The sequence below is a fragment of the Petaurus breviceps genome, unplaced genomic scaffold (genome assembly GCF_028583685.1).
Source record: "Petaurus breviceps papuanus isolate PSGF00001 unplaced genomic scaffold, PetGlider_PUasm1.0 76, whole genome shotgun sequence".
Lineage (NCBI taxonomy): Eukaryota > Metazoa > Chordata > Mammalia > Diprotodontia > Petauridae > Petaurus > Petaurus breviceps.
This window is the reverse complement of record NW_027186473.1, coordinates 26,746,321-26,769,377: the sequence shown is the minus strand read 5'-3', so window position 1 is coordinate 26,769,377 and position 23,057 is coordinate 26,746,321. Positions and strand designations below refer to the sequence as shown.

Sequence of the window (23,057 nt, the reverse complement as noted above, 5' to 3'; positions counted from 1 at the left end):
CCGCTGTTCTTCTCCTCTCCATGTTATCTAAATTTTAAATCAATTAGATTTCATCATAAGGTAAGAGTAAGCAAGGTAGGTACCAAACCAAAATTATTTCCCACTGACTAAGAATCAAAGAAATATAGAATTTTTGAGTTGGAAGGAACTTTAGACCCCATGTAGTCTAAATGTCTAGCCCATGCGGGAATCCACTCTACTACATTCCTGATAGAGAGCCATACAGGTTCTATCTGAATACTTCCACAAATGCACAGCTCACTCTCTCACAAGATAGCCTAATTCATTTAGGAAGAACCCTAATTCTTAGAAAGTTCTCCCCTATGCTAAACTTTCTCCATATAATTTTCAACTATTAATCTTAATTCTACCCTCTTGCCCCACAGAGAAAAAAATCCAATCTCTTTTCCATATGATAGCCTTTAAAATATCCAAAGGCAGCTACCCTTTCCTCTATCAGTCTTCTAGGCTAAACAAATCAAACCACTTCCTTCTATAGTTCTTTGAATAATATGGTTTTCATACTCTTTACCATCCTGGTAACACTCCTCTGACAAACAGTAGCTTATTAATGTCTCTTAAAAAGTGGCACCCAGAATGGAGATATGGTCCCACAACAATAGAATATGTTTACATTTTCACTTTGCTCATTCTTTTTTTTTTTTTTGCTTTGGAGGGCAATTGGGGTTAAGTAACTTGCCCAAGATCATACAGCTAGTATTTTGTATGTGTGCATGTTAAGTGTCTGAGGCTGGATCCAAACTCAGGTCCTTCTGACTCTGGGGCCAGCACTCTACTCACTGCGCCACCTAGCCGCCCTGGTTTTGCTCATTCTTGATGCTATACTGCTATGAAGGCAGCCTAAGACTACATTTGTCTTTTGGTTTGTTTGTATGTTGTTTTTTTTTTTTGTAGTCATATCATATTATTAGCTTGCATTGTTATTTGTCCTCCATTTTCTAAGTGGACTAATGACATCACAGGTGATGTCTTGATTTGGATTAAAGTAAGGTAGAGTTGCATAAAGTCATCAGCTTCACTCTCTCTTCCTGTGTCATCGAGGTCCAGTGGCAGGACAAAAGTCAAGATGACTGGTAAAGAATAACCCAGGATGTAGTGGATGACCTTACTGTCTGATGCCTGACCAAGCTCTAAGCACTCCACAGCACCTGCTTCAGCTACCTTCATGCCCTTTGGAACAAATTGCTCTCATCTGCTCATTTGGCCAGGGAAAGTCTTCACATACTAGGGGTAGATGTTCCCCTAACTCACCAACATGTTTGAGGCTTATCAGTTACCCTCAACATGATTTAGCCTGTCTTCTGAGACAGTTTACCAGAATACAGCTACTGCACATGCTACAGCTTCTTGGAGACACAGGTGAGAACTGGTGAATCATGTGAACACTAAAGCTGGATAAGCAATCCTGAAAAGGTCTCAGAAAGCCCTCACAGCTGAGATGCTAATTCCTCCTATATAGGATATACCCCATTACATTCATTAGCATGTACTGAATTTCTGGTCAACTAAATACTGTAGTTGTCTTTAAAATGAATAGCTACTGAAATTGATCTCTCCCCATTCTATGTTTATGCCATTTATTTTTTGAAAGATGATTTGAATAGTTTGTTAATGGCTTGAATATGTAAGCAGTAAACATTAACCTCTACTGGACTATCAGGTTTTAAATAGTTTATTTTTCAGCATTCCTATTTCATTCTGTGTATGTTCTTTATACAACTAAAATTCAACAATTTTTAAAGACCTCAATAGTACTTGTATAATGAAATCAGTAAATTCTTAAAGTCAAAATAAGACTTGATTGCCTCCTATTCTATTAGAAAGAAAAATGAAGGTGAATTAGACTTTGAAAGGGATTACAAAAGCCATCTGTTCCAATACTATAGTTACAGTTGACCCTCAGAAAGTATTCAACATAATCTGCTTTGGCACCTGCTTAGATTAGATGCTCACTAAACAAGTTCACCTTGATCTTTCACATAAAGTCCAAAGTACCTAGGGAACATAATTTGACACAGATCTATGCCAAGGACACTTCCATTTAGGTAAGGCAGAATAAAACCCGACTTTATGAATTGTCACCACAGTCAGAAGTACCAGAAACATAAGTTTACAAGGTCTATCAGCATACTGCTATGGCAAACAGAGCCTACATTGAGCAGGAACAAACTCAATGCTCATTCATTAATAGTAGCTTCCCAATGACACACATGGATCTCCCCACGCTGACTTTGTCTGGGAAAATTCGGGTAATGGTTACTTTCTTTCTTTTCCTGGTCTCTACAGCCTTCAATGCCTCCTTTCTAATGAAGCTGCAGAGGCAGTCCCAGAAGAAAGAAGAAGTAAAGAAGCTCACTCGGATGAAGGTACTTCTTAAGCATCTGACACTAGCCAATCTGCTGGAAACCGTGATTGTTATGCCATTAGATGGGATATGGAATGTGACGGTGCAGTGGTATGCTGGGGAGTTTTTATGCAAAGCTCTCAGCTACCTAAAGCTTTTCTCCATGTACGCGCCTGCCTTCATCATGGTAGTGATCAGCCTGGATAGATTCTTGGCCATCACCAGACCCTTGGCTGTGAAGAGCAACACAAAGGCTGGACAATCTATGATTGGTGTAGCCTGGTTTCTCAGTATTGTCTTTGCTGGGCCACAGGTAAACATCTTTTCTTATTGGAGTAATGGGATTTATTAGGCATTGACACTCCATATTTCTTACCTAACATTTAGGAAAGACCTTTTCAGCCCTTAAGGATAGCCTCAAACTCCCTTAATACCCTAGTCACTGGAGTAAAATTAATTAATTGACCAATCAATTAACTGATAATAATGGCTAACATTTATGTAGCATCTTAAAGTTTGCAAACTGCTTTTACATATGCTATCTCATTTGATCCTCACAATAACCCTATGAGGTTAGTCCTGTTGTTATCCTTATTTTGCAGATGAGCAAACTGAGGCTAAAAATGGTTAAGTGATTTGCCCAGGGTCACACAGTTGGTATATGAGGCAAGACATTGATACTGGATAAATATGTTGATACATGAATAGAATGGACACTACAATATAGGGAGTTTCTAGGAGTATGTGATTCACAAGGAGAGAGAACAATGTTAAAAAAATCAACAAACAAGGGCCATCTAGATGGTGCAGTGAATAGAGCACTGGCCCTGAAGTCAGGAGGACATGAGTTCAAATCCAGTCTCAGACACTTGACACTTAACTAGCTGTGTGATCTTGGGCAAGTCACTTAACCCCAGTTGCCTTGCCTTCCCCCCTCCCCCCCCAAAAAAACAAACAAAAAAGATGTTGTAATATAATTTATTACATGGAGTACCTTAAGCTATATACTTATATCCCAGGATTAACTTAAAAAGGAAAAATAAAAAGGCCAGCTTGTGAAATTTTAAATTTTTCCAGATACACAGTGAGTAAAGCGCCAGCCCTGGAGTCAGGAGGACCTGAGTTCAGTTCTGGCCTCAGACACTTAACACCCCCCCCCCCACACACACACACACATAAAAAACTAACCATGTAACCTTGGGCAAGTTACTTAACCCCAATTGCCCTCCAAAAAGACAAAAAAAATTTTTTACCAGATGCTGAGTTTGGGCTTTGTTGGCCCTAGGCAATAATTATACAGCAAGAAGGATATATGGCTGGAGTAGGTATTAGTTTCACTTACTGCAGAGAACTAAAGTTAAATTCTGAATATCTGACTAATTAATTGACCTGAAGAATGTGATTTTTAGCATAGGACTCTTTTTTTTTTGCTTTTTGGAGGGCAATTGGGGTTAAGTGACTTGCCCAAGGTCACACGGCTAGTTTGTGTGTGTGTGTGTTAAGTGTCTGAGGCCGGATTTGAACTCAGGTCCTCCTGACTCCAGGGTCGGTGTTCTATTCACTGAGCCACCTAGCTGCCCCTAGCATAGGACTTTCAATGGAGGCAATCATAGCCAAAAATCTGGTTTCTTCTGGAAAGTAGAAAAAACTCTCGCAAACAGTAAAGATCCCTAACCACAGGCAAATTGTTTCTACTCCCTTATGTACTCTAATGAACCCAAGGTGTGGACGAAGGATGAGCTAATAAGGATGTTCTCTACATACACTATCACCCCCATCAGGGACTAATCTGAGAATCTTGAACTTCCCTGGCTGCAAAATAAATTTTCTTTAAAAAAGAGGGAGGCTGTCCCAGAGTTAGGAGGACCTGAGTTCAGTTCCGGCCTCAGACACTTAACACCCACCCACACACACACACAAAAAACTAGCCATGTAACCTTGGGCAAGTTACTTAACCCCAACTGCCCTCCAAAAAGCACAAAAAAAAGAAAAAGAAAAAAAGAGGGATGCAGTCTGATATTTAAATAGCTCAGTGAAGTAGAAATCAGGGTTTCCTTATCATTTCTTCAACTTAACCTTTTTGGCAAATCTAATTACTAAGTCTCTAAATTTACCCTAGGAGAGTAAAAACAAGACAGTTTAAGGGATAATTGGAAGTATTGATGAAATAACAAAAAATAAAATTATTTCCTTGCAAAAGTAAAATATAAACACAGATATCATTAGTCTCTCTAAAATTGAATATGCTGGAAAAGGTCAAATAAAATTGTCTCCTTGAAAGAGGGTATGAAAGTATTTCATTTAATGGAAAAAGTTAAAAGTCTTCATTTGAAGCCAGTTCATGAAAATTTCTAAGTCTTTGTTCCTATAAAGGTGCCACTGTGACTTGTTAGTTGGTTGGTCTTGATTCAGAAAAAAAAATGAAATATTTATTGGATGCCAACTAAATGATGTCCTTCTTGCTCTAAGTCTATGCTCCTATATGCCCAACAGTCTGCTAAGAACTAAGTGGGTATAGAAGAGAGGTAGGATACGATCCCTATCTTTGAGTTTATAATTTAGTTGAGGAGATAGGAATAACACACATGGAATAATTAGAGGACAACTGAGTAAGAAACTTCATGGTGCTGACTTTTAGTTCAATAGAAATTCAGAGTAGACACAGATTGAGGTAGACCAGAGTAATTGGGGAGGTTTCAAGGAAGAGATGGGATAAAAAAGAGCTTTGAAAATTTGGAAGAAGAAGAAAAAGACACAAGCATTCCAGATAGAAAAAAAAAGGGACATAGTGCTCTTCACAGAAGAGTGAAGAGGTTCCTATGGCTAGTATAAAGGATCCATTTGAGGTAATGGTAGAAAAAAAAAAAACTTAGATAAAGTGGCACCAAATTACAGAGAATTTTGAAAGAGGTAAAAAAGGAGTTTTGACTTAATGTGATAGGCAATAGAGAGCCATTATAAATTCTTGTGCAGGGGAATAATTCTATGAAAGTGATGTGTTAGAAAAATTAGGTTAGTAGCAATATAGTAAACAAGTAAGAATTTTCTAAGTACTCACTCTGTATAAAGCAAGGTAGGTGGCACAATGGAAGGAGCACAGGTCCTGAAATCAGGAAGATTCTTCTTCCTGAATTCAAATCTGGCCTCATACACTTCCTAGCTGTGAGACCCTGGGCAAGTCACTTAAACCTGTTTGCCTCAGTTTTCTCATCTGTAAAATGAGCTGAAGAAGGAAATGGCAAACCACTGTAGTATCTCTGTGAAGAAAACCTCAAAGGGAATCACGAAGATTTAGACATGACTGAAACAAATGACAAAAGACAAAAAATAATCCTTTTCCTCAAGGAGCTTAAACTGTGCTGAGATATAGAATTACATGGAGAGGGAAGAGACCAGGGAGACTGTCTAGAGGATTATTGTAGTAATTTAATAAAATCATAAGGTCTCTGACTAATGACAGTTGGAACAGAAATTATGGAGAAAAAAAATAAATTCTGAAAAAAAGGAACAATCAGATGTGTTGACAAGTTGACTATAGAAGTAAAACATAAGGAAATTGAAAATGACTCCAACTGGGGTGGCTAGGTGGCGCAGTAAGTAAGAGTGCCGGCCCAGAGTCGGGAGGACCTGGGATAGGTTCGGTCTCAGATACTTAACACCCACACAAAAAAAAACTGGCCGTGTAACCTTGGGCAAGCTACTTAACCCCAACTGCTTCAAAAAAAAAAAGAGAGAAAGAAAGAAAATGACTCCAACCCATAGGAAACTGGGGAAATGGTGACATCCCTGAATGAAATGGGGAAGTTGAACAGGTAAGCTAATTTGGGGGTTAAGGAAGAAAAGATGATGAACTTGTTTGAAAACACACTAAATTTGCTGTGACTGCTAAACATTTAGGCAGTTGGAAGTATAAGATTAGTGTACAATTGAGATTGCAAACCTGAACAAAGTATGTAATTGATTATATATATATATATATATGTTATTAGGACTTGCCTTGTATCCACCAAAGGACCAGTTTCCCTGTGTTTTCTATGCATGTATGTATGTATATATGTGTGCGCATATGTACATAGATTAACAGGAGCATAGTAATCAGGTCAATCAGATTTGTACACAGAAAATAGGGGAAATGGAACTTTTGTGGATAGAAAGTAAAATTTAATAGAGCACATAATAGTGCATTTCTCTACTTCTGAGAAGCCAAGATCTTATCAGGATAGAATCTCCATTCATCAGTACATTTAACAATCTATCCATATCCTTTCCTCTTGGAATTCTTTCAGAAGAGATTACAGTGATTACCTGCATATCTACAGGGATTACTCAAGCAGTATTTGGGCTATCAATCTGTTCTTCCTCACCTTTGCTATATGATTACCCCATCTCTACTTTTTCTTTGTTTTTGTTTTTTTATGGCATACTATCCAAATATCATATGTTAATTGCTTCAGTTTGACATCATTGTGAAAGGAAAAGATCAGAGTTGAATACTGGATACAAAGAAAATATCATCATTCTATTCTTCTCTAAAGATCTTTTCTAGAGGACATACATATCAAATATTGATTTAAGTGAATCAAAAAATCTTCATATGTTAAAAAGATAATGCACAAATTCATAAATCTAAATGGCAAAAGGGAAATAAGTAAGCTGATTTTTCAATTTAGCAACATGTAAGAGCAAAGCATTCTATCAATCTTTCCCAGGGAATTTTATGTGAATTTTTAAAGGACTATAATTCTCAACTGCATTAGAAAAAGTGCTTTGATTAAAATATCTCCCTTTACTAAAGCGGTTTCAGTTATGTGACTCAACTCAGCTGGCAAAAGACAAAGCAAGTTCATTTATGAACTATAACATTTAACCAATATGCCTAGTGTCTCACCACATTCCATAACTATGCCATCTGAGAATGACACATTTTCATATGGTTTATTTGTGACTGAAATAACTACTTAAAACTTTTTTCCTCTAACATTGGCATTTATTGTTTTACTAGTATGTGTTTATTTGTAGCAGCACTAGACTAAGAATTAGGAGATCTACATTTAATTTTCATCTTGGTTTCACTATTGCTGCTCAGTCATTTACAATTGTGTCTGACACTTCATGACCCCATTTGGGGTTTTCTTGGCAGAGATACTGGAGTGGTTTGCCATTGCCTTCTCCAGCTCATTTTGCAGATGAGGAATGGAGGTAAACAGGGTTAGGTGACTTACCCAGGGTCACACAGCTGGGAAGCATCTGAAGTGTCAGATTTGAACTCAGGAAGAGTCATCTTCCTAACTCCAGGCAAAGTATTGCACCATTTAGCAGCCCTTTCACTAAACCAGAATTGCAGAAATACATAATTGACCGCTGCCTCCCCTTTTTCTACCTTCCTACAACCAACAACTCCAAAAACCTGATCTTTATATTGGTGGGGACTTTGAATGGTTTGATGGCTGTAGAAGTCTCAGGAGTTGTTAGCTTTAGTAAACTGGGACAAACAAAGTTTAGAAAAGTTGAGTATGAGAATGAATAGCTGAGACAAAAAAAAAACAGTCACTATAATAAAGGTTGTATATCTCTAAATTCATAAAATTTTCATAATCAATGACTAAGAAGCTTGGCCAACTCAGTATAATATACTTACTACCCAAATTGCATCCATTCCACTCACTCTGAAGCCTATACTTACTAAGACATAACAAGATAACAACTGGGTTCTTAGGAATATAATTCCCAAGAATTATGTTTTTTCAAAAATAGCCAATGGACCTTAGCTGTAGATCTGATTTAAAACAATCTGTTGTTAGGCTATAACTACATGATATTAGGTTGTAACTACACCTGAATTAGGTGTATTCATAACTAATTCAAAATTAGATCTCATAAACTTGATCATTTTAAAATCATGAGACACACAGAATCTGATATTTTTTCACTAATTAGCTTACCTATGTTGATGGGAAGCATTCTAATGACAGTTTTAAATATCAAGACTAACATAGGCCTACAGGCAAAATTTGTGAGTCATTCGTTAGTGTTTGAGCTAAAAATATGTGAAAATGTTTTCTCGGAGTTTACATGACCATATTTTGGAATATCAGGGTGGCAGTTAGAGGGACAGTAGAACATGTCATACAAGGATCAACTGAAAGAACATCTCGTGTATTTGTTTCCTCTCTACTCATCTATTTATTCCTCTAATTCAGGTCATCACATCTTACGTGTAAAAACTTCCTGAACAGTCTCTCCCCTCTACTCTCTAGTATATTCTCTACAAAGCTCTGACCATGTCGACCTCCTCAAAAAATAAAACAAAACAAACAAAAAACCAACCCTGTAGTGAGATATATGAATTCAATGGAATACCATTTCACCATAAAAAATGTTGATTAACAAATTCATAGAAACATGGGAAGATGAAGAAGATATACATATATATATATAAACAATAACAATGCAAGTGAAAAATAAAACTAAAAGGAAGCTGAATTAAGACCAGGTGATGAAACACACTCCCCTCCTCTTTTAAGGGAGGTGGGAGACTGTCAGTATGGAATGTCCCAGCTTCAAATGCAATGCCTGTCAATCAGTTTTGCTTGACTGTTCTTTGTGACAAGGGATGGTTCTCTGCATGGGAGAGGTACTTTTGTATAATGATGTGTAAAAAACAAAAGGCATCAATATTTTTTTTTAATTTGATGGCACCCCAGCACCTACAAATGCAAACTTACCCTGGCATTTAGGACCCTCTACAATAGGCTCCCATTCCTACTTCCAATCATTTTTATATAAGATCATTCCAATCTTTTTTTATACTACTGCTCTTCAAAAAGTCTACCCTACAGAGAAACCAGACTCTTGGTCTATCCCCTAATCTAACTCTCCATCACCATCTTCCACCTTTATAATGCACTCTCTCATCTCCACCTCACAGAATCATTGTCTTCCTTAAAGGCTCAGCTCTGATACCACTGCTACCATTAAGCCTTCTCTAAGCACACACCTTTCTCTACCCCCTTCTCTCCCCTGTTAGGGTTCTCTAACTCTTCAATTATCTCTGTACTACATTATTTGTGCACATACTAAAACAAATTCCCACCACCACCTACTGCCCAGTAGAATATAATCTCCTTGAGAGCAGAGATCATTTTGTTTTTGTTTTTGTATTCCCCCAGCATATATCACAATGCCTTACATAGACACCAAATAAATATTTGTTAAATTGGTAAATTAACTAGAACTATTCAGGAGAAGCAAAGGATGGGGTTGGTGGTGTTCTATGATACTCATTTTCAAGTATCTGAATGGTTATCATGTGGAAGATGGATCTGACTTGTCCTGGTTGGCCCCCAAAAAAGAACTAGGAACAATAGATGGAAGTTTCAAAGAAGCAAATTTGGGCTAAATAGAAGGAAACTTTTACTATATGATTAGAATTAATCAAAAGAAGAATAAGTTACACAGGGATAGACTTCCCTTTTGGGGAGGTCTTCAAGCAGAATATGAATAACTTTGTTTGGGGATTTTGTAGATGAAATTTGTGGTCAGGAAAGGATTAAACTAAATGCCTTCTGAGGCACTGACACCTCTGACATACTGTGATTCTAAAAAGTGTAATTTTCAGAGATAATATTTTGAGGAAAATGCATTTTTGGGGGGAAATGGAAAATGCAGGGAAAAAAAGTTGCTTTTTTCTAAGTAAGAAATATAAAGTATAGATTTCTAGGTCGTGGAAGAAGGCCAGCTGACAGGGACCAACACTGATAGTGATGGGCCCAGGGAATAAAGGAAGCAGAAACATGAAAAAAAATTAAGTGAAATTTAAAAAGTAACTAAGGGACTACTTCCAGGGTACAAGCTACACTATTTCCCTAGTCTCCCTTAACAACAACAACAACAACAACAACAAAAAACTATAGAAATTTTGACAAAAGAACGCTGGACTCTGAAGTCAAAAGACCAGGGTTTAAATAGCAGTTCTGCTACATACCACTTATGATCTTAAGCACATCGAAGCTTCTCAGGGACTCTGTTCTCTCATCTGGAAAATGAGCGAGTTGGACAAGACAATCCTTGGGGCCCTTTCAGACTCTAAAACTATGATCCTGTGAATTTAAGGTCATACACACACACACACACACACACACACACACACACACACACACGGAGAAAAAAGGAAAGAAACTAAAAATAAACCACCAAAATTTACTTCTAGCTCTAAATCTATGATTCAAAGTCATCTATCTGTTATTTTCTAAACTCAGAGTTTTATTTCCTGCCTCAGTGCTTTTGTATCCCTCCTTACTTCATCTCAGAATCCTTAGTTTCTTTCAAGGCTCAACTCAGATGCCACCTCCTATCTGAAGCCTCTGCTTATCTTCCTATTTGTAAGTGCACTCTCTCCTTCCTTGAATGAGCTTATTTGTAACATATATGTTCCAATCTCCCTGCTAAATGTCCTCTAATAAAGGCTTGTTAAATTGAATTGAATTGAATAGAAACGAGGTGGAGCTGGTCAAACTAACGATACATGCTATCCAGGATTAGGGTGGAGAGAAGCAGAGAAAGGAGTTAGAGAAGATCAAAATTATTGCTGTTATGAACGCCACCATTCTAACCACTGGATCACTTGCTTTCTTTTCTCACCACCATTTTCTTTCGCCTATTCTCCTGCCCCCTCAAAACAAACAAAAAAAAGAGTTGAAGAGGAATGGGAGTAGGAAGCCTAGCTGCTTGGAAAAATTAAGACAGAGAATAAGGAGAAAGGGCAGAAAGTCTACTAAATCTCTAAAACAACACAAAGGGTGGTGAGCATACTGAATCCCTAAAATAACAACCTATAGGATAGCAATGAGAGGTAATCTGGCATAGTGGCTAGTGTGTTAATGTTTAAGCCAAAAAGACCAGGGTTTAAGTCCCATCTCTGACACATACTGCCCAGATAACCCCTTAAATTCTTGGTGCTCTAGGCAACTCTCTAAGACTATAAGTTGTGGAGACTATTCCAACCTACATAATAAGTAAGGCAGTTTTCTATGCCAGTGAAATCAGAGGTTCAGTCCCTATCCCCATCCCTATGGGAAGCAACAGCTCTAGCAATTTAAGATGGGCCTTAAGTACCTGACCATAACTATCACAGCTTTACACAATCCCTCCCATCCAAAGAGAGCAAGAGAAACATAACTGATTACATAAAAGTTTGAAAAAAACTTTTGCACAAAAAAATGATAGTAAATTAGATTAGAAGAATAACACCTTACGGAAAATATGTGTGATTAACATATCAGATAAAATTTTATTTAAAATGTATAATGTGCTAATACAAATATTCAAGAACAGCACTTGATCACTACTAGTCAACAGATATAAACAGAACATTTGCCCTCCAAAAAATGTACAATGCAACTAATATTAAGAGAAGTACACATTAAAATAACCTTGAGATCCCATATCCCATCCCTCAGATTGGAAAAGATAACTAAAAATAACAAAGTTTAATGACAGTAGGATTATGGAGAAGCAAATACACTCAAATATTGTTGGTAAAATTGGTAGACTCTCGGGGGGGGGGGGTGACCTGGCAGTATACAAAGTATACAAAATTAACCATAGTCATTAATTCAATAATATAATGAATTTTGTCATAAAAAACAGCAGCTCTTTTTATCTATCCATCTATATATCTATAGATACATAGCAATTCAAAGTCTTCTTGTCTCACTTCAAATTACCTGGAGCACTCCCTTCCTATATGGTCTCCATTGAGGACCTCATCTTTATAGAAAAAAATTATGCCACTTGACAAGTTTCCTCTTCTCCCATCATCCTTGTTTCACATCACTCTGACATCTTCCCCACTACCTACTCCTTCACTTTAATCTTGCATGAAGAGGTAGTCTTTCTCCATGTTAAAGTCAACCTATCTATAAGTACCCATCTCTCATCTTTTCCAGCAAATTGCCCACACTATTGTCTTCACTCTCTTACCTTCAAATTCTCCCAAAATTAATGGCTCCTTCCTTTGTGCCTACAAATATGTACCCCACATCTCTCCCATCCTTACAAAACTCACTTTATCTTACCATTCTATAATGGGAAGATAATCTCCTATGTCTCCCTCCCTTCATGGCTAATATCCTTAGAGGGCTGAATTTTAAAACAATGAAAAAAAAAAAATAAAAGTACCACTGGCAAAAAGAATCAGTCAAGTAAGTAAATGTTGGCCTGAAAGACAGAATGGATTAGATTCAAAATATATTATTGTACAGGTAATTAATAACTTAAATAAAAGGGATAAGCCACAAAATTGGTACTATTCTTCAAAGTCACTTTCATCATATTTTCATTATGATTTTGGTAACTATAAAATATAGGTGAATGTTGTGCAAGATGATTTTTTAAAATCCCAATTCCATAAAAAAAAATTTTAATCCTAATTCCAAGATATTAAACTAATCAGCTTTCAAGAGTTTGCAAACATACTTACATCTGAGAACTAATGAAAACAAACAGAAAAAATAAGAAATTTCTATTTTTCAAATAAGTCACCCATTCATACCACCAGTGGCGTTGAATTTGCCGCCGAAATTTTGAGCTATGTTTTAAGATAACAAATAAATGAATGAATATATATATATATACATATGTGTATGTGTAAATAAAAATTTCTCTTCCAAGTTACAGGGAAATCCAGTTAGTCTTCTCTAAGCAGAAAAAAAAAGGAAGAGAGAGAGAAGGAAGGAAGGAAGGAAGGAAGGAAGGAAGGAAGGAAGGAAGGAAGGAGACAGAGACAGAGAGACAGAGAGAGACAAAGACAGAGACAGAGACAGAGAGTCAACTGGATGAAGTGTCATTCATTTTCTTTCTTGATGTTAACACTAATATTGTGATCACTGTACTCCCTCTAGTGGGTTGTATTAGTAATTGAATTTTTTGTTTTATTTTGTTTTTTTTTGTGATCTGTTTTGTTAAAAACAAAACTCCCTTGCTGAAAAAAAAAAAAAGCCCTGAATGCTTGTGTTTTTACTTTAATGTCCTCAATCAGGACTTAAATGCTAGAGAAACAAAAATTGCATTGTTCTTCCTATCACAGGCCTGCTTCCTCACCTGTAAAATAAAAGGGTTGGACCTCTAAGGTTCCTTTTAGCACTAAATCTTTGATTCTAACATTCAATTAAATATTGGTACTAGGTTTTAACCTAAAAAGAGTTAAAGGGCAAATGTGAGTGTACATTTACTTGGCATATTTACGAAAAACAGAAGCATTGGCCAAAAATAAAGAAAAAGAAAAAATTCAAGAAAACCACTTGTTCAAAGTTTAATGTAAGGATAGGGCCTGGTTCTATAATTTTACTGGTATAAAGAACTCCTTTCCATGTTTCTTCAAACTCCCTCTACTAAAGCCAGTGGGCACATTCTCTGAAATCAATAGTTTTAGAGAGTTTTCTAGATCACTTAAAGGTTAATTTGCTTGCCCAGGTCACACAGTCAATATTTGTCAGAAGTGGGACTTGAACCTTTGTCTCTCCTAGCTTTGAGGCCTGCTCTCTCTCCATTAGATGTTAGATATATACTGGGTGTTTTCAATGTAAACAGAAAAAAATTTCTAAATTCACCACAAATTTTAAATTAGTACCAGCCCCACCATATAGTCACTTAAAAAAAAAATCATAAAATGTACACAAAATCAGTTAACCTAAGACACTTAGCACAGTGCCAGATATAGTTAGGAGCTATGTAATACTTATTCTGCTCTCTTCTTCCCCTTTTTTGTCTGGATTTGCTAGGCATCTGGGTGTTGGATGAGATTAGTGATAGGGAGTGTTCTAACAATCCCTATTTCAGGTAGATGCTCATGTTCTCACAGTCTGATAATCTTGGGGGGGGGGGCATTCTGAGTTAAAAAAAAAATTATGGAGATGAGTAAGAAGATTAGACACCTTGTTAAATGGGGTCAGAACAAATAAAGAAAAAATAAAATTTTACACACCTAACGTTTTCAAACTGCTTGCAAACTGAACGAACTCATGATGATTCATTCCATCCACCTTAAAAATGCCAAACTAGAAAACAACTTTAGCTATACTTGCTCATACATTTCTCCAACTTAATGAGTTTTCCTTCGCTAAAATCAATAATAACATTGATGACATTTAGATAGCACTTTAAGGTTTAGAAAGCACTTTATGTATATTATCCCATTTGATCCTCAAAACAACCCTGTGGGGCAGCTGCTATTAGGGTCCACACTTTACAGATGACAAAAATGAGTCTTAGGGAGGTGCTGTAATTTCATCATGGTCACACAATTAATAGCTATAACTGTCTGTGGCAGGTTTAGAACTCAGGTCTTTGAGGCTCCAGGCCCAGAACTCTCTTTGTGACATGTCATAGATGGCTTAGGTGTATGTACCGTACTATATGAGCTAGTTACAACCAAGCCTGAGGCATTTGGAAGCACTTCCCTTTGTTTGCCATAATCACAAGGAATTTCACCTGAGCAACTTGGAGTTTGGTTTTAAATAGCCTTCCTGGTTATCTGTGTCAGTCTCTGCTTCCAAATCTCAACTGATACCTGCTAAGTTCTCAAGACAGCTACTCATTCACCTTCTTTGAAGATAACATCAGGTAGTCATTTTAAACAAATGCTAATCACCTGTGTAGTTAATTTTAGCAAGTGCACTTTAAAGGTGTGGTACTAAGCATTAGTGAAAGCTTTCAGGAAGAAAATATAACCTGGGAACATCAGACCACCCTTTATTTTTTTAATTCCCTTCTACAGTTATACATTTTCAGGATGATCTATGTAGAGGATATCTCGGGACAGACAGGAAATTTTTCTCAATGTGTAACACACTGCAGTTTTCCAGAGTGGTGGCAGGAGGCCTTCTATAACCTGTTGACCTTTAGCTGCCTCTTCATCATTCCTCTTCTCATCATGTTGGTGTGCAATGCTAAGATCATCTTGACCTTGACCCAGGTCCTTCATCAGAATCCTCATGGTATGTATTCTATAATTTTTTTTAAATCTTAAATACACAGTTTTTGAACAGGTGCAATTACTGTTACTGATGAAATCCTGTCCAGCTCCATCACAAACAAGAATAAAGACTGCCTTACCTCTGTGTGGCAGTTATTCCAGGATTTTTTTCTAGCCATGGTTATTTACTCCTCCAGGCCTCCCATTTCCCTACTAAAGGGGCTATCTCTTTCTGACTGAGATATAGCACCAGTCACTCAATTTGCACAGCCCTCTCTCACTTAAGTCCTATTCACTGGAATGTCATAGCATCACTTCCCTGATGTCAAGCTCCTCTTCCAGAACAAAGGACAAACAACAACCTCTGTGAGTGGAAAATAGGAGCTGTCCCACTCTTTTTCTTTCTTTCTCTTCCTTCCTTCTTTTCTTCCTTCCTTCCATTTTTTCTTTCTCTTTCTTCCTTTCTTTCTTTCTTTCCTTTCTTTCTGTTCACATAGAGTATCATACCCTTACCTGTGGGTGCTTTGCCCAAAGGAATATAAATTTTGATACCTAAAACCATTTTTTTTTCTTAAGGACCCTACCTTAAAGCCAAATCACTCTGGCTCTCATTAGTTGACCAAGTCCCACTTGGTCATTGTTTGGGCCCAGATTAGCTCAGAGCGAAGGTAAAAAGCAATTGTTTCTGTTTTGGCCAGAATCCCTGACAGTCTTTTCCTCCCAGATTGATTTTTTTTTTTTTGACTCGTCTTAAACACTGAATGGCCATTGCCTCTGTCAAACTGAGACCTGGAAAAGACCTTAGCTTAAAAAGGCCAGGGTCTCCCGCTGCCTCCAGGGCCATCTCCAATCATCCTGACCTGTATCTTGCCACCGGACCCAGATGGCTCTGAAGGAGAGAGTGAGGCTGGTGACTTTGCACAGCTCTGCCTCACTTAAATATAATTCACTTGCATGTCATGGCATCACCTCCCTGATATCATAGGCCTCTTACAGAATGGAAGACAAACAACAGACTTAAAAGTTACCTTTTCATCAGGATATTTGCACCCTAGTTTGACTGTGAAGTCTCCGTTTCTGGAAAAAATTTACAAATTGGACAGATTTCTGGAAATAAAATGTTGCCTATGGCCATGTAGACAATAGAATCACTTGCGGAAAACTTCTGTTTCACATTCAGAATTCTACAACTCAAAAGTTCTGCAGACTTGTATATGACAGAAAAATATTATGGAATATATCATTTGTCTACTATCCCCCAAACCCTACAATGATGGTTACTCCTCTGAGATTATGTTAAAATATTTGTTAATTTAAGAAGAACTCTTTATACGGCATCAGGAAGATATTTTGCTGAACAGTGAAATGATACATAGTTATCCTTTATTTTAAATTCTTTTTATTTTTACTTTTTTGGAAGGGGAAGGCAGGGCAATTGGGGTTAAGTGACTTGCCCAAGGTCATACAGCTAGTAAGTGTTAATTGTCTGAGGCCAAATTTGAACTCAGGTCCTCCTGACTCCAGGGCTGGTGTCTATTCACTGTACCACCTAGCTGCCCCTTTACTTTAACAGAAGATTGCATTATAAGGAGTATTAAAGAGACTTTAAAAGAAGATTGTGTTACATGGAGTGCTGGAGAGACTGAACTACTCATTCTCAATAGAAAATATTTTCAAAAAGTATTTTACTTCAATATTTTTAAGTTGCTGACACCAGATACGTAGGGAACCCCCCCCCCAATACACACACACGTAAGTGAAATTTGATCTTCCCAGAAAGTAAAAGTGCAAAAATGTACTTTTAATCAAATCTTCTTACTATACTGTCCCACTCTTTCATCATGTTGGTCTACAATGCTAGAATCATTTTTACCTTATTATAGGTCCCTCATCAGAAATGAGTTCTTCCTTTCATAGTTTCAGTACCATAGAGGCTAAGAAATGAAGGCATGAAATGAATAAGGAGATGGATGTGTTTCCTGTTTGAACATAGGAATTGAAAATGAAGAGGTGGGGGAGGAGGGGACAGCTAGGTGGCACAGTGAATAGAGCACCGTCCTGGAGTCAGGAGGACCTGGGTTCAGATCTGGCCTCAGACACTTAACACACAAACAAACTAGCTGTGAGACCTTGGGCAAGTCACAACCCCAATTGCCCTCCAAAAAGCAAAAAAAAAAAAATTAAGAGGTGGAACATTGCAAAGAAAGTTAGAAGCCAGTAAAGAAGTAGGGGATATTAACCAGTTATTAACAAGATAGATCCTAAATTCCCTCAGTCTGGTGTTTTGGTTGTCAGGTTAGATCCCTGTACTGGACCGGATGTTCCCTTTGGGCTCCTTTTTATTTTTTTTTATTTCTTGTAGGAAATATAAATAGTTTTGTTTATAGTCCATAAAATTACAAACTCAAGACAAAAAAGGCTAAGTCTCACATTTATCACTTATCTCTTCAAAAAGTGCAGAGAGTCAAAAACAACATGTCCTCTATCCCTTAAAGTGTCACATAGATTTTTCCATGACTTCTGGACTTAATACTATGTTAGAATGTTCTCAAAAGGCTCTGTCAGTGATTATAAGCAGGATAAAGCTCTCAGATGTCTTTCAAATAGCAAGGGAAGAGTAGGGTAGGGAAGCTATTTTCTTCATATTGTTATTACTTTCACTTCAGTCAGACATAAAATACAATAAAGTGATTAATACCTGACCCCAAAAAATGGCCTCTCTTAATAGACCTATTCAGAAATCAGTTTTACAAGAGTAAAATGCCAGTTCATTAAAGATTGGTCTCTTCTCTGCCTATATTGCTTCTTTTCACCAAGTCTAGATGAATAAGAAATTGTGAAAAAGATGTTTTCTTGAGTACAGGAATTATTTTCCTTGAGATTTTCAATCTTGAGCTATTGTTTTAAAATCATAAAATTAATCCCACATCACAAAAAGAAATATGTCCTCTCTACCACTGAAATTCAAGGGCATTTCAAAGCTGTAGGTTGATTCCTTAAGAATTAAATCCTAAATTTAACAAAGTGTAAAGAGACCAATCAGGATGATCAAATACAAAATAAGTCTGGACAGGATCACAAATTTTAAGAGTATTGTGAAATTTAATCTTTTCCACATTTTATCTAACATTAGGAAAACTGAGATAAAAAGATGATTTTCAGAAAAAGAGTATTATTGTTATTATTTAAGATAGGCTGGTGGCTACTTGGAAAGATTTTTTGGGGGGTGGGATTAACTGTGTTGTTTGTAGGTTATATTCTACTTTTGAGTTTTCTGATATTAATGGAAATGAAGCAATCATTTTTCCTTTTTTTTAATAGAACTGCAACTGAATCGATCAAAGAACAATATCCCAAGAGCACGTTTGAGGACACTAAAGATGACCGTAGCTTTTGCCACTTTGTTTACTGTCTGCTGGACTCCCTATTATGTTCTAGGAATCTGGTATTGGTTTGATCCAGAAATGCTAAACAGGGTATCTGATCCAGTAAATCACTTCTTCTTTCTTTTTGGTTTATTAAATCCATGCTTTGACCCACTTATATATGGATATTTCTCTCTCTAATTTTGTTTATCTAGATAAGAAAATACAGAGAAAAGAGAGAAGCAAATAACCATGATAAATAAGAATAACAAACTTCAGGAATAATAGCTGTTCATATACTAACACAGCAGCCTTCACAAACCATTCATCCCTCCCTTTTCCTTCTAGAAGGCTCTTTGTCAGAGTCCAATTAGAAGAAACTCTCAGTTCAACATATTCTTGATTCTCATTATTCTCCTAGTGTATACAACAGAAAGGTTTACAATTGCTCAAGGAGGGAAAATTCAATAAAGTTTTATTTTTTGGTTTGGTTTTCGGTTTGTTTTTTTTTGGGGGGGGGGGGTTCCTACCTTAGTTATTTGTCTATGAAACAGTTCAAAACTTGATTTTAAGTTTAATAGAGGAAAGTGGAACTTTAGAGAGTTACAAACAATTAACTATGTGGCTTTTTTTTTAGCTTGTTGCATTGATTTATCTTTTTTAAAAGATTTAATAGAAATATCTTTAATCCAAGTGAGATGATCTTTCCACAAAATCACCAAGTTTCTAAGTTTCAGTTCTGATATTGAATGCTGCTATATTAAGAAAAAGGAATGACTTTTTCTAGCCATTCAGCAGAAATAAATGGCAGTAGGGTGTCACAGGAACACAAATCCTAATCTGTTAGAAGAGGGAAGGTAAGAGAAGAAAATAAGCATTTATATATTATCTACTATGTGCCAGGCACTGTGCTAAGAGCTTTTTGCAAGTATTATCTATCCCATTTGATCCTCTATGAAATATTTTATTCCTCCAATTGCATTGAAAAATAAAGGATTATCACTTTTAGGCTATATTCTTTTCTTCTGGAAGGTGACAGTATCTTTCCAATAATAATCAATAGGACCCATTCACATCCTAACTCTAACCCTAATTTTAGTGTGCCCTAATTTTACTGGTGAAATCAGACTTATCAATATATGCTACATGATGCTAATAGATCTCACAAGTTTATTTGTTTTTCCTTTGAGTGCAAGAAACTTTTGTCTTTGGACAAAAGATAAACTGCTTTACACTTTCCTGGCCTATGAAAGCTATACAAGGTTCTCTTAATTTCCATCAATGACATGTCACAGGACATAAGAAAGTCATCTTATCTTCCTAAAGATCTATGAACTCACCATAAGTTAAAATAATACATTTCTTGGATTGTATAATCTATTAGAGCTATCACCAATAATCAATAGGATCCAAGAATAGTATGCCACTTAAATGATACTTTATTGCTTAAACCACATCCTTCAAATATTACTGGTTTTAACTTCACCATCTTACTTCATAAAACTAAGAAAGAAACTTATTTATATAACACAATGGCTAATAATTTACAGACCAATATCTAAAAGAACTCATCATAATGGAAGGAATAACTACAAGGCAAAAAGATGGTTTGATATTCCAAAACCAGTTTCCAAGAGGAAAGAATTTACTCATTGTATTCTATAACAGTCAAAGTTCTTAACTAATAATCTGTTGAGTATTGCCTTGATTGTTATACTTCATATGTATTTACACAACTCCTCTTTTATTCAAGATCACGTACACAAGGGAACAAGTTACCCACAGTTGAAAAAGTAAATGGAAAGAGGCTGATTGGCATATTTAATGAGCATAAGAATGCACTACAAAAGATTAAAAAACATCAAAACCAGACCATTATTTTACTGAAATTTTCTTTGTACTAAAAAAAAAAAAAAGCCCTCTAATTCATTTGGGGCAATCCCCAGAACAATAAGGGTATTTAGTAAAGCATGTGGTGTTATGGGAAGTAAATTGCTAACTGTGATCAGGTCTTATCAACTACTCTTGAAGCCTCCTAATTTCCCTTCTCTAATCTCTACCCCTTTGTCTTTTCTTCCTTTGCCATATCAGTTCCCAATTTTGCCTGTTTCAGTCACCAATGGAGTAAAGTATTCCTACCCACTCCACATGTATTTCTGAACAAATACACTTGTTTTGGATACTTCCAAATAATCAAAACAATGGCTGCATCTAAATAACTATGGTTAAGTCAGATCAGAACTGAAAACTGGCTTTCTCAAAATTCTCAACAATAACTCTTTTTGGAATTTTTTTAAATTTTAAACTTAAATACAAAATGAGAAAATAAAAGAAAAAGCATTGTCATGTACACACAGAGAGAGGATTCAATATAAAGTAATAAATTTCTTTTTCAATAAAACCTTATGTAATAAATACTACATGTTTTCAAAGTTGCCTAGTTTTTCTTTGCTTTCTTGTTGGTTTTCTTTTGTTCTCCACTGTGTACTTTTTACTTTATTTTTCCCCTCCCTCTCTCCCCTCAAAAAAGCCTACAATTAAGCTTGAATATATAATATATATTATATTATATACACATATACAGATATCTATCTATATATACATATATACACATATACATTCATACACATACACATAAGACTGTGTGCTATGCTTATTTCCTCCCATCTGTTTCTCTGAAGGTAGATAGTATCTTCCTTCATAAGTCCAAATCTTTCCATGTTTTTTTCTAAATCAACCAACTCCTCATTTCCTACACCCAGCAATATTCCAACCCAATCACATCCTATCTTAGAGAGTGTCTATGAAAGGGTTTTTCCCCCTAATTTTCTATTCCTTCTGTTCCTGGCTACATTGGTTTTATATATACAAAAAATGTTTAATTTAAAATAATTTAAATTATTCTCTTTAGACTTCAACAATGCTGTCACTTTATAATATAGTTTGAAGTCTGATACTGCTGAATCTACTTCCTTTATATCTTTTTTACCCTGGTTTCTTAAAGTTCCTGACCTTTTACTCTTCCAAATAAACTTTATTATTCTTTCCAACTAAGTAAAATAAATTTTTAGTAATTTAATTGGGATGACATTGAATAAATAGATTAGGTAAGTAAAACTGTCATTTTAAAATTATATTGGCTTTACCTACCTATGAACAATAAATATTACTTCAGTTATTTAGATCTGAGTTTATTTGTATAAAGTGTTTTGTAATTATGTTCATATGATTCCTTTGACAGGTATAAACTCAGGTATTTTATATTATCTAGGTATTTTAAATGGTCTAAGAAAATATTGAATAATATTGCTGGCACAGTGTAGTTTCTCTATTTTTCACTTTTGATTAAATCTATTTTAACTTTAACTTTGTCTGAGATCATGATTACTATACCTGCTTTCTTTTTACATACTTTCCACTCTAGCCCTTTATCTTTGTATATATCTCATTTTTATTGTTTCCTTTAAAGCAACATATTGTGGAATTCAAATTTTTAATCTGCTATCCATTTCCATTTTATGGGTAAATTCATCCCATTCACATTCTAAGTTACAATTACTTGTTGTGTATTTTTCTCCTTCCTATTTTTCCTCATTTTCCTTCTCACACTTTTTCCCCTATCCCTCACTCCTCTGCTTTACTTCTACTGCTACCTTACCTTTCCGTTCCTTAACCTACCCACCCCTCTAAGACTCCCTTCCTTATCCTCTCCCCTGCCCAACCACTTTTCCTCTTATTTCTTTCTGAATTTAGAAGACCTTTACACCTTTCTAGATATATATGTATATCTTTATATATTAAAATATAATATATTTTTATTTTTTAATAAATATATCTTTATTTATTTAAATATAAATATCTTTAACCTATTCCCAATGAGAGTAAGGTTCTAGCACTACCCACCCTGCCCCCTACTAGCTTCTTCTGCATCATTTTTTGCCTCATTTATATGAGATAATTACTCTTTTTTATCTCTCCCTACAGAGTTTTATTTTTTTTAGAATCACTCCATCATACTCAGCTCAGTCCATACCTTCCTTTCAAGCTACACAAATAATGATGACAATCATAAAAGGGCTGCTAATACTTTCACATATATGAAGTAAACAATTTGACCTTTTGAGTCCCTTATAATTGGTCTTTAACATTTACCTTATATTTCTCCTAGATGTTTTATCTCAAATTTTCCCTTAAGTTTGGGGGGTTTTATCACAAAAACCTGAAAGTCTTTGAGTTCATTAAATATCTTTTTTTTTTTCATTCAGGATTATACTTAACTTTGCTGGGTAAATTACCCTTAGTTTTAACCCCAGCTCTTTTGCTCTACTGAATATAGTATTCCAAGACCTACTGA

At 35.9% G+C, this 23,057-nt stretch overlaps 1 protein-coding gene across 1 annotated transcript; it reads left to right on the top strand.

Moving 5' to 3' along the window:
* The first annotated feature begins 663 nt into the window (after positions 1-663).
* Positions 664-21,621, top strand: GNRHR (gonadotropin releasing hormone receptor). The gene is made up of 3 exons (XM_069105047.1): positions 664-2,678; positions 15,141-15,360; positions 18,660-21,621. Exons 1-3 carry the CDS (start codon positions 2,157-2,159, stop codon positions 18,902-18,904), a joined length of 987 nt encoding a protein of 328 aa, XP_068961148.1. The 5' UTR covers positions 664-2,156; the 3' UTR covers positions 18,905-21,621.
* Positions 21,622-23,057: the final 1,436 nt, after the last annotated feature.